Source organism: Mytilus edulis, chromosome 8 (assembly GCF_963676685.1).
Source record: "Mytilus edulis chromosome 8, xbMytEdul2.2, whole genome shotgun sequence".
Lineage (NCBI taxonomy): Eukaryota > Metazoa > Mollusca > Bivalvia > Mytilida > Mytilidae > Mytilus > Mytilus edulis.
This window is the reverse complement of record NC_092351.1, coordinates 35468726-35481075: the sequence shown is the minus strand read 5'-3', so window position 1 is coordinate 35481075 and position 12350 is coordinate 35468726. Positions and strand designations below refer to the sequence as shown.

At 32.5% G+C, this 12350-nt stretch overlaps 1 protein-coding gene across 2 annotated transcripts; it reads left to right on the top strand.

Moving 5' to 3' along the window:
* The first annotated feature begins 3295 nt into the window (after positions 1-3295).
* On the top strand, positions 3296-7720 carry LOC139485457 (mucin-22-like). 2 transcript variants are annotated; one of them, XR_011655327.1, is made up of 4 exons: positions 3296-4666; positions 5131-5830; positions 6577-7090; positions 7150-7720. XR_011655327.1 is itself a non-coding variant. In XM_071269947.1 (3 exons), exons 1-3 carry the CDS (start codon positions 3642-3644, stop codon positions 6781-6783), a joined length of 1932 nt encoding a protein of 643 aa, XP_071126048.1. In that variant the 5' UTR covers positions 3296-3641; the 3' UTR covers positions 6784-7720. The 2 variants fall into 2 exon arrangements, 1 of the variants encoding a protein (XP_071126048.1); XM_071269947.1 differs by having other exon boundaries at positions 6577-7720.
* Positions 7721-12350: the final 4630 nt, after the last annotated feature.

The following is a 12350-nucleotide window of genomic DNA, read 5'->3' as shown; positions in this document are numbered from 1 at the left end:
ATGTGGCTACAAAGACTAACCAGTAAAGTAAGATTGTTACAAGGTATGTGGCTACAAAGACTAACCAGTAAAGTAAGATTGTCACAAGGTATGTGGCTACAAAGACTAACCAGTAAAGTAAGATTGTCACAAGGTATTTGGCTACAAAGACTAACCAGTAAAGTAAGATTGTCACAAGGTATGTGGCTACAAAGACTAACCAGTAAAGTAAGATTGTCACAAGGTATGTGACTACAAAGACTAACCAGTAAAGTAAGATTGACACATAGTATGTGGCTACAAAGACTAACCAGTAAAGTAAGATTGTCACAAGGTATGTGGCTACAAAGACTAACCAGTAAAGTAAGATTGTTACAAGGTATGTGGCTACAAAGACTAACCAGTAAAGTAAGATTGTCACAAGGTATGTGGCTACAAAGACTAACCAGTAAAGTAAGATTGTCACAAGGTATTTGGCTACAAAGACTAACCAGTAAAGTAAGATTGTCACAAGGTATGTGGCTACAAAGACTAACCAGTAAAGTAAGATTGTTACAAGGTATGTGGCTACAAAGACTAACCAGTAAAGTAAGATTGTCACAAGGTATGTGGCTACAAAGACTAACCAGTAAAGTAAGATTGTCACAAGGTATTTGGCTACAAAGACTAACCAGTAAAGTAAGATTGTCACAAGGTATGTGGCTACAAAGACTAACCAGTAAAGTAAGATTGTCACAAGGTATGTGACTACACATACTAATTAAGGAGTAAAGTTAGATTGATACACATAGTATTTGGCTACTCAGATGAGAGGGTCATACAAACTCCATCACAAGAGATGAAAAGAGGGCCATACAAATTCCATCAACATCACTTGAAGAGGTAATAAGATCATTTTTCTCAATTAATATTATAGAGTCTACCAGAACACCACCATCACCACAATTGAAAGAGATTATCAAATCTTCTCCATCGCCACCACCAATTGATATTGAAGAAGTGATAAAATCATTTTCATCTCTAAACATTGACGAACAGGCCACAAAACCAAAAGTTGAAAAGGTGACTAACATGAGAATGTCACCAAAGATAACAGAGCTGGTTAAATTACCACCACCACAAGAGGTAGATATTGAGGCCACAGAAACTTCATTACCAGTGGCAATGCATATTGCTTCACAAAACATTGAAGGTAATAAATTTTCCATTAAAAAAAATCATTTTAAGTGTACAAAAGAGGACACTCTGACCAGATTTACAGTTGGTTTTGATTATATTAAATAGCTGTCCTGTGTAATAACAACATGCAGTAAAAATAGAACCATTGAATCTGATTTTAATTAATATGAAGTTAGGATGAAGCTGGTTAGACACAGGAGATAGACATACATCCCTTCAATTTATTGCTGTGCATGTTTCTACTGTATATGGGGGCATCGGTGTCCAAGTGGTCAAAGTATTTTCTACTGCTATAATCCGAAATTTGTTTCTGTGGAAAAAAAAAATCTAGTGCAACTTGAATCACAGGAAGTATTTTCTGGGAGATTAACTTTTTTCACAGATACTTTCTGTTTAATTTGTTCTTTCAATATAAAATAAGTTCCACACTTTTATAGGGAAAAAAAATGTCCAACATATATTTCAGTGTCAGAAATCAAATAGTATATCAAACAAAGTTGTTAACAGTTATATAGAAATGTTTTATTGTCATTGTCCTAGGAACCTCACTGTTTGACCTCTGGTCCCTATTTTTACTTCTAGGGTTGAAACAGACAATCATTCATCTATTTTGAGTAATCCTCATTAGGCAAAATAAAATAAAATGTGTGTTACTGTTTCCTATTACCCTACCCTTTCTATTTTTAGCTTTAAAAAAGCTTACATTAAACTTTCTTTTGTCATTTTCAATATTAAAAAGGCACTGTTAAAGTCAGAATATCAGATCTCTCAGAAATTTTTTTTTGCTGCAAACCTTAATCGAAATAAATTGAAGTATAAATGGCAAGATGTTTTGAATATATTTGTGTGTGCAATGAATTATGTATAAGGACTTTTTAAATGATGCATAAAGATATACAGAAATTTCAGGTCAGGGGAGATTATGCTGTACTACTATGAAAAAGACTTTTATCATGTTTATGATTTAGGCTTTGACATTGCATTTAAAAAACAAAAACAAAAAGCAAAGTATCTAAGGAAAGGAGTTTTGATTATACTTGTGTGTTGCAATGAATTATGTTATAATGGTTAATTAAATGCTGCAATATTAAGATATAATTATTCAGAAATTTCAGTTCAGGGCAGATAATGCTGTACTATTATGTAAAAGACTTGTTATCAATATTTTGATATAGGCTTTGAAATAGCATTTAAAAACAAAACTATCATTGAAAAGTTAAAAAGATACCAGTAATATAATATACATTATAACAATATTTATTAGCTCAACATTTTCTGTTTATGATTTTTTTTTCAATTTGTACAATTCCAGCAAAGGGGAGATAATTCAGTGTTCAATGTAAGGTATTTTAGATGTTTTCTATTTGATGTTGCATGTTTGTCTTTATTATCTAACATTTCAATTAACCTAATTCAGTTTGTTCTCTCTTTATGCTTCCTCTATCTCAATTTTATTTATGCACTGCACTGTGAGTTTTCAATGGGTAGTGGTTGTTTCTGTGTCATTTATAGTTGCTGTTTTATATCTTTTTTATATATATATATATATATATATATAACTAGCTTTTTAATTAAGTTTTAATGCTAAGTCTGAAAAGGAAGATATTGCCTTATCTGTTATTTCACAATTTTCAAACATACTGTAAGTTGTATTATATACAATAAGAAAGTAATTTTACTGAATGAATGGCTACTCATTTTGAATTTATTGAACCTTAAATTCATTTTTGACTCTTAACATTGAATAAGCTGCAAAGTGGATTGTGTAGAATGTGAAGAGTCAAAAATAAATTTTATGGTTCAATAAATTTAAAATAAATGATTGCCATTCATGATAAATAAATTTCTATAAAAAAAAGGCTCAAATAACTTTTAATATTGTTACAATAACAAAGTACGCAACATCAGAGTGGGCGTGTCGCCATAAAAGTTGACAACATTGAAAATAAAAGTTAATACTTTAATCTAATCAGAAGACAGTTAATACACCAAATTTATTTATTACAGATTAAGAGAAAACATTTTATTTTTTTTTCAATACTTTGTGTTTGAAATTTGCACTTTTTGCTTGTTATTATTTTTTTATACCTATATACTTAGAACAATACTTCATAGAAGAATGAAGTGTTCACCTTTATAACAGGAATGAACATTTTTTAAGATGATACTTTTTAAAGTTGTTTATTTCAAGATGCATAATTTTATCATATTTTTAAAGTTTTTTTGTGATTAAATTTAAAGTGCACTGCACTTGAAGAAGTAAAATAAAAATCTGACAATAAATACTTTAACTAACAATTTTTTTCATTCTTATAGACACTGCACTTGCAGAAGAAATTATCTCAAAATGCATACTTTTATCATCTTTTCAAATAAAAAAATGTGAACAAATTTACAGTTCATTGCACTTGTAGAAAAATCTGAAAATAAATGCTTTACCTCGCATTTTTCTTTTATTGTTTAATGATTTTTGTTTTACAGAGATGATTATACCAGGAACTGCATTTACTACTTCTGGAGCTATTGAGATTGTTACTACTCCTAGAGCTATCGGGATTGATACTACTACTCCTAGAGCTATCGAGATTGATGCTACTACTCCTAGAGCTATCGAGATTGATACTACTACTCCTGGAGCTATTGAGATTGATACTACTACTCCTGGAGCTATCGGGATTGATACTACTACTCCTAGAGCTATCGAGATTGATGCTACTACTCCTAGAGCTATCGAGATTGATACTACTACTCCTGGAGCTATTGAGATTGATACTACTACTCCTGGAGCTATCGAGATTGATACTACTACTCCTGGAGCTCTCAAGATTGATACTACTACTCCTAGAGCTATCGAGATTGATACTACTACTCCTAGAGCTATTGAAATAGATACTACTACTCCTGGAGCTATCGAGATTGATACTACTCCTGGAGCTATCAAGATTGATACTACTACTCCTAGAGTTAGCGAGATTGATACTACTACTCCTAGAAATATCGAGGTTGATACTTCTACTCCTAGAGCTATCAAGATTGATACTACCACTCCTAGACCTATCAAGATCCATACTTCTACTCCTAGAGCTATCAAGATTGATACTACTACTCCTAGAGCTATCAAGATTGATACTACTACTCCTAGAGCTATCAAGATTAGTACTTCTACTCGTAGAGCTATCAAGATTGATACTACTACTCCTAGAGCTATCAAGATTGACACTACTACTCCTAGAGCTATCATGATTGAAACTACTACTCCTAGACCTATCAAGATTGATACTCCTACTTCTAGAGCTATCAAGATTGATACTCCTACTCCTAGAGCTATCAAGATTGATACTACTACTCCTACAGCTATCAAGATTGATACTACTACTCCTAGAGCTATCAAGATTGATACTACTACTCCTAGAGCAATCAAGAGTGATACTACTACTAGAGCTATCGAGATTGATACAACTACACATGCCATTAATGGCCATGATCGACCCGAGAAGAAGGATAAAGTGTAAGTGATGAATTAAAAAAACTCATAAAGATTTCTTGTGTAATGGTATAATTTTCATATTAAAAGCTATCAAACTTGAATTACCAATTAACATCAGTTAGATATTCCTAAGATTTTGGCTATGTAACATTCTGACAGTAAATATATTTGTATAGGCTGACATTAACTACACTACCGATATCAAACTTATATTAGTCACTGGAAGCTTAAGAATTTTGAGCATGCACGTCCGCGTACCTCAGAATAAAATAAAATTTCACAAACACATGATTCTCAGGCGAGATGACATGATTTTGATTTTATATTGAGGATATCTCAGAATTTGAAAATAATAGCTTATTTAGAAACAGGAAAATTGAGGAAATTACCTATGCAACATTATAATGTTGTTTATTAGAAATACTGTTTTATTTTTCTTAACTATCTCCATTTTATAACTGATTATAACTACTTGTATTTAATAGATTACTGGATATTTTGAAGAAGTATAACCATGAAGATGCTGATATTGATAAACTCAATAAGGAACTGGATGATGCTGTAAACTGCCTCCTGGATAACATTGAGAATGATATTGATAGCTTGAAAGCACATAAGGAAATGAACCATTATCTGATTAATAAATTCAAGAATGAGCACACAGTTCTCAGAGATGAAAAGTACCTCATCCAGAAACAGCTGAAATTGGCTAGTAGAGGTTGCAGTGGGCAGAACAAAAGCAAGAGCAAAGAGGTTGACCTACTGAACATTGCATACAATAAATTGGATCGGAAGGAGAGAAGCACAAGAAGGCGCATTGCTAGTTTGAAAGCTGAGCTCTCCCTCATTATCTCAAAGCTAGACATGCCAAAATCTAAGAAGGAAAAGCCTATTGTTCCTCCTCTTGAATTGTCAAAACTTGGTGAGCGCAAAGTTTTACCACCATTGAAGAATGCACCAAAAGCACCAAGAAAAGGTGTAAACATGAATTCTGATTTCAACACTGGTACCAAGAGGAGAATGAAGGCTCCAGAACCAAAGCTGTCCAACAGTACACCTATCTTGCAGAATCATGTTTTTGTGAGACCAGCTCTTTCTGAAGGAGATAACAGAAAAACATATCCAAATAAAACTGGTACACTAAATGGTCCAAGGAACCAGCATGATAAGAAGACTGTCAGACAGGTAAGATAAAATATAATGTTGACTGATGCCATGTTTAAAAGGGACAATAAGGTAATATTATCTGAAAAGGGGACTGTCAGACAGGTATGATAAAATATAATGTTGACTGATGCCAATAATAAAAGGGACAATAAGGTAATATCACCTGATAAGAGGACTGTCAGACAGGTAAGATAAAATATAATATTGACTGGTGACATTAATAAAAGGACAATAAGGTAATATCATGTGATAAGAGGACTGTCAGACAGGTAAGATAAAATATAATGTTGATTGATGCCAATAATAAAAGGGACAATAAGGTAATATCACCTGATAAGAGAGCTGTCAGACAGGTAAGATAAAATATAATATTGACTGGTGACATTAATAAAAGGACAATAAGGTAATATCATGTGATAAGAGGACTGTCAGACAGGTAAGATAAAATATAATGTTGATTGATGCCAATAATAAAAGGGACAATAAGGTAATATCATCTGATAAGAGGACAATAAGGCAGATATAATCAAAATATATAATATTCCACTGTTTATACATATATTGATCATGTTGATGGTTTATAATCTGGCATATATAATAATTTGATTGGTTGAGACTTTCCAACGTGTCATTGAACAAATCTGCATGATCCCCTTTGAAATTTCATATGTAAATTGTCTCCTAAAAAAATACCAATGGAAGAAGGTGATTTGTAAGCAAACTTCTTGTTATAATCACATTAATTTATTTACCATTTTTTCTAGGTTATATTCAAGAATAAGCCAGTAATTACAAGGAAAGATGAGGGCACACAATTAGAGGTTCTCAAGCTCCCTGATATTGTTAAAGGATCTCAAATGATAGATAAATCCAAGATTGTTCCAAAGCAATCCTGTGAATCCAGAAGACCTGCACCAAGGGGTGCAGATAGGAAACCTTCTTACCAGGAGAGACCACCATTTTGTTTTTAGATGAAGTCTACTCAATATTTCTGGCAAAAGTAGGTCCCTGGGATAACTATTATTCGTGTTAAAATCTGATAAGATTCAATTTAAATCCAAAAATCAGTTTATATCTTTCATATTTTTTTTAGTGGTGGAGAAAAAGTGCTTTCATATTTTTTCATATTGTTTTTTAATTTACTGGTGAAAAACTGCATTGCTCTAAAACCTGTTTAACTAAAATTAAATTTAACCAAAACAGCACAGAATTTAAATTGTGCATCAGTACTACATGATTTGAAGACAGGGTGCGACCATTTGTTTGCATGATAAAGTTGTAAGTCACTGGCGTGTATGGAATATGACCGTAAACTTCCCTTTTGATTGCATGATGAGGTAAGTCACTGGCGTGTATGAAATAAGACCGTAAACTTGACCTGCTACAAATCAGAGAGTTACCATTTGGTCTGGGATTCAAAGTTTTCTTTTTAAAGGGTAGGGGCTAGATCTGGTATTTTGGTGTGGGATTTTAAATTTTCTTTTTTAAGAGTGAGGGTGTGATCTGGTATTCAAATTTCTATTTGAGATCATTTTAGATAGAGTAATGCAGTTTATGCATCATTTTGTATTTGTAAATTCAGATTCAAAAGTTTTCAAACTTCTTTTTTTTTTAAATTTGACTTTTAAATTATAGATCTGTGTTTTGTTTTGATTGAAATTTTGCAAATTTACACTAGTTTATTTATATTTTTTTCATATTCAATTGAATATTTTTCTATTTATTAAAACTGTTAAAAAAATTTACTCAAATTTTCAATATAACCTTTATTCCATGTTATTTTATCTTATTTTTTTTAAGGGAATACACTAATTGTTTATTATAAAGGTGACATTGCTATTGATTCAGCTGCATTTTAAGTAATGCAAATCATAATCTGAAATGGATTCTCTTATTATTTTTTTTCAATTAAAAAAATATTGACAGCTTACCCATTTTTTTATATACTTTTCTGGAATTTTTATACCTCATTTGCTGAATACTCTGTGCCAAAGCGCAATTACATTGTCAATATATGTAAATGATATTGTTGAATAAAATTATGCAAAGAAACATATTTTTCCCTCCGGTTTATATGGTCCATTCATCCTATATTGACTCTCAAAACTCCAGGGTCTATCTCAAATTGAGGGTAAATTATATGGCCTTCCAAATATCGTCTCGATCCCTAACATCACTGAAGAGACATTTATTGTCAAAATCCGGATCTGGTGTACAAAAAAAATAATATATTGACACTTATGTTTGTGGCATAACATCTTGGCCACAAGTTTATTGTTTTCTGTTTAGTATTAAATTTATATTAAGATCCATTTTGTTACATCTTGTGATCAATTTTATTTGGCAATCGCCAATGACAGCCAGCAGGGTTAAAGAACATAAGTTTTTCGACCTGTTAGTCAAAAAGTAAAATAAAAAAAATACTGAACTCAGAGGAAAATCAATTAGGAAAGTCCATAATCACATGGCAAAATCAAATAGCAAAACACATCAAAAACGAATGGACAAGAACCGTCAATATTCCTGACTTGGTACAGGCATTTTCAAATTTAGAAAATGGTGGATTAAACCGGGTTTAATAGCGCTAACCCTCTCACTTTGATGACAGTCTCATCAAATTCCGTTATATATACAATGATGCGTTAACTAAACAGACACAATAGATAAAATAGTCAAAATATGGGTACAGCAGTCATCATTTAAAAGGAACAATTTAACAGAACACAAAAACGTCTATCTACAAACTTCTTCTTCTATGAAATTCCACCCTATTTGCAGGGTCATATTTTGGTACGTTTATGTAGGTTGTCCTGACCCATAAAATGGAATCCCTTAGTCTGGAGACTGGTTTACAAATTGTATATTAAGTTCATCCAACTTTGTGACCTCTCTTTTGATGTTAGTCCCCTTACTGTGAGACAGAAGAACAGGATTGTATTTCTGCTACAGACCTGCAATGTTGACTTTGATTTGTCTCAAACTTCTTATATAGCTATCGGTCATGAAAACAGACTTGCTTGGCAAGGAGTAATAATTTTATATATAAAAGGGGGATGGGGTGTTACAGATACCAGGAATAAAAGTAAACAATAAAAGTAAAAATGACCTACGATGTCCTGTGTGCCTACATGATGGATCTAGTCAGCAGAGAAGATATTTAATTGTATTTTTAATTATATTTTAAATTGCAAATGGGTATTACAGTATTAATAAAGAACTGTTTTGTTTTCAGTATATAAATGAATAATAAGATACAATAAAGTAAAATTTACATGTTTTAATGGCTGGAAATTCAAGCTCGTTCTGCACGGGCAGAATTCCAAGTTTTGATTTTAACTTATTATTTGGCTTATTTTTGTGTCATTTATTACTAATGCACATGGATGTACCTGTATTTTAAATGTTTTAGGTGATGCAAATAGGGTGTGTCAGTGTGGAATTCCTGAAAACTTTCAAAATTCTTCTCCGTGAAAAAATCCAACCAGTCTTCTCAACAACCTCGTTATCATTGCTTCGCGTGTCTGACGTCAGAAAATAGTATACGTCACATATATTTATCTTTCAATGTACATACAAACAATTTTAAAATTTCACTCCGGCAATATTAGCATACACTCACACCACATCTTCCTATATCTATTAAAAAATCAAAAGTATTTAAGAATAAATTTCAGAAATAGACCGAGATATAAAATAGTCCAAAAGTTATATAGAATTTATAAAAATCCACAAATAGTTAATTCCACTACGCAATTGAATGATTTTTTATGTTTGTGGTTCAACGTATTTTTTAATTCATAATGGAAATATATCATAATGACATAAAATAGAACAATATCATATTGACGGGATCTTTTAGAGTACAGAGTTACGTTATACGGACCAAAGAAATACAAAAAGACGTATATACAAAACACACCAGCAAAAAATGAAAGACAATACAAACACATTGACGGGATGTTTAAGTACCGAGCCACGCCAAATGGATATCACATAAAACAATCGAACAGTAAAAGTAATATTAACAATAGAACAAAGGCAAATGAAAGAACAACAAAACACGTTAAGATGATAAACAACATCAGTACGCAGAATCTACCATAAAGACCATCATGTATTACTTGTGAAGTTGATACGGAATATTTATCAACAAGGTCGTGGTATCTTCCGATTAACTTTTTTAGAAAAAGGACGAGACGTTCTTTGACATACCCCTGGTTCATCAACTTTCTAGTCAGACACTGATGACGTTTTACAAAGTCTGAGTAGGAGCTGCAAGCTCTCGAATATCGAATACGTTGGGAAATATATATCCCATATGCAGGTGAAGTTGGTATATTGCTACTAAGATTGGGGGAAATTTATAATTTCTAAATTAAAATCGTCTCGTTTGTCATAGATTCTGGTACTGAGATGACTGTGTAAGTCAAATTCGAGATATAAGTCTAAAAATAAGGCGGAGGAAGCCGTGTCTGTTGTTTCTTTAATTTCTAGTTCTGGGGGATATATTAATGGAACCCAATCAGAAAAGTTCTGATTGTTTATGGAAAGAACATCATCAATATATCTGAAAGTTAAATAATCTGGCTTCTTTGATCCTCTTGTTTTGACAAGTGTCTGGAGGAATTCCAATTCATATGAAAAGAAGAAGAGGTCGGCAAGAAGAGGCGCACAGTTTGTTCCCATAGGAATGCCGACAATTTGTTGGAAAAGTCTACCTCCAAACTCAACAAATATGTTGTCGATAAGAAACTCCAGCATACTGACCACTTGTTCTTCTGTGTAGCATGTTTTACCTTTTGGTTTGTCACTATTAACGAAATATGCCTTATGAATCCAAAAGTAATAAATTTATAGTGCTACCATTTTTTGATGTTGAAAGTCATTGTGGATTATTTCTTTTAAGCAAATTTTCAATTTCACATGGGGAATGGTGGTATACAGGGTTGAAAAATCAAAAGTTTTGATATAACTAATTTCAGAAAAAGACCGAGAATTAAAATTGTCTAGAAATTCTTTAGAATTTTTAAGAATCTACATATGGTTAATACCACTACGCTAGTAAACAGTTTCACAGTATTTCTGAAAACCCTCTTTCACTGCGGACAGAATTTTAGTCAATCTAATGAACAACTCTTTAGTGGAACATGAAGATGAACCAGCAATATACCGTTGTTTTTACGGAATTTTGCTTTGGTATCCAATACAAACAAGGTAAGTCCTCCGATTTGGTGTTCAATGTAATATGTTTATTGAAGCCATGAACGACTTATGATTTGCTAAAATCTCATCCTTGTCAAATGATATGTTTTTGTATGTGGGATTACCTGAGTGCTCCTTTATACCCAATTCTTTTACAAGACATTCGTAGTAATACGATTTACATACAAAGACAATTTTATTTGAAGCTTTGTCCGCAGGAACAACACATACTTATCATGAAGAGACGATAGACATTTCATGGCCTCGTTGTCTCTGAAAACGGACTTCTTCTCGCTTAGCCCATGCTCTGGCGTAGTCAGAAATGGAATCCATATTTATTTTGAAGTAATGGTTCCAATTGATTTGTTGGGGTTCTCTAAACTTAGTACCATGAGAAATCACCTTTCGGAGATTTTCATGTTGAATTATGTTAAGATTCCAAGTTATAACATGACCAGAGGGGCTGTAATTATTAGGAGAGTGGGAACAGTCACATGTCGGAGTTTGTTTTAGGTATTGTTCTAAGTCAAGGTCCTGCAATGCTTGTTTATAGTTAAATATTTTAGGTGCAATGGTTTTGGTGTAAATGTAGGATACAATAGGAACAGACTGATTTTGAAAATAAATAGGAATTTTAGATGTTACCTCCTTGTGATGTAGAACGTTGCAGATATTGATTGCATCAATTCCTCTATTGGCAAAATCAACAGGAAGGAATTTCCTCTTTTCCTCATGTAAAGGTTCCGATTTTACTGGTTTGAAAAGACGGAAAAGAGCTACATTTCAAATAATACTGACTAGTCTGTATATTGTAAAAAATGTATTGGTGGCTCCTTTGTCATGTGCATAATCTCTCAAACGTTGTAGAAAATTAACTAGCAGTGAAAAAAAGAATAGGTCTTATGTAATGTAACCCTAGTGGATGTTGAAGATCTGAAAGGTCATCAAAGCTCCTAGAGGGTGATCTAGATTTGGAATACTTTTTTACATTAGGCCGATGGTAATGTTTTTGCCCATGACTACGTTGTTGTCGTAAGGTAGTATTAAATAAACTCATTACATTAACATCACTAGAGGCGGGACTTGACAAATTTGCAACCATATGGCATTGCAATCCCTAATTCCCTTATTCAGAAATTTTCTCTATCTTTGCGGAAAGGAGTACTTAGTAAACGGCTATTTGTGTGGTGATAAATTTTCTCAATGATGCGTACTTTCATAGATAAAGAAGGATCATGGTCCGGTTGATTAAAATGGTTAAAAAGAACCCTAAATTGAGGATCTTTATTATCAGATCGGTGTTGATGCATTCTTTTACGCAAAGTTTGACGAGTTT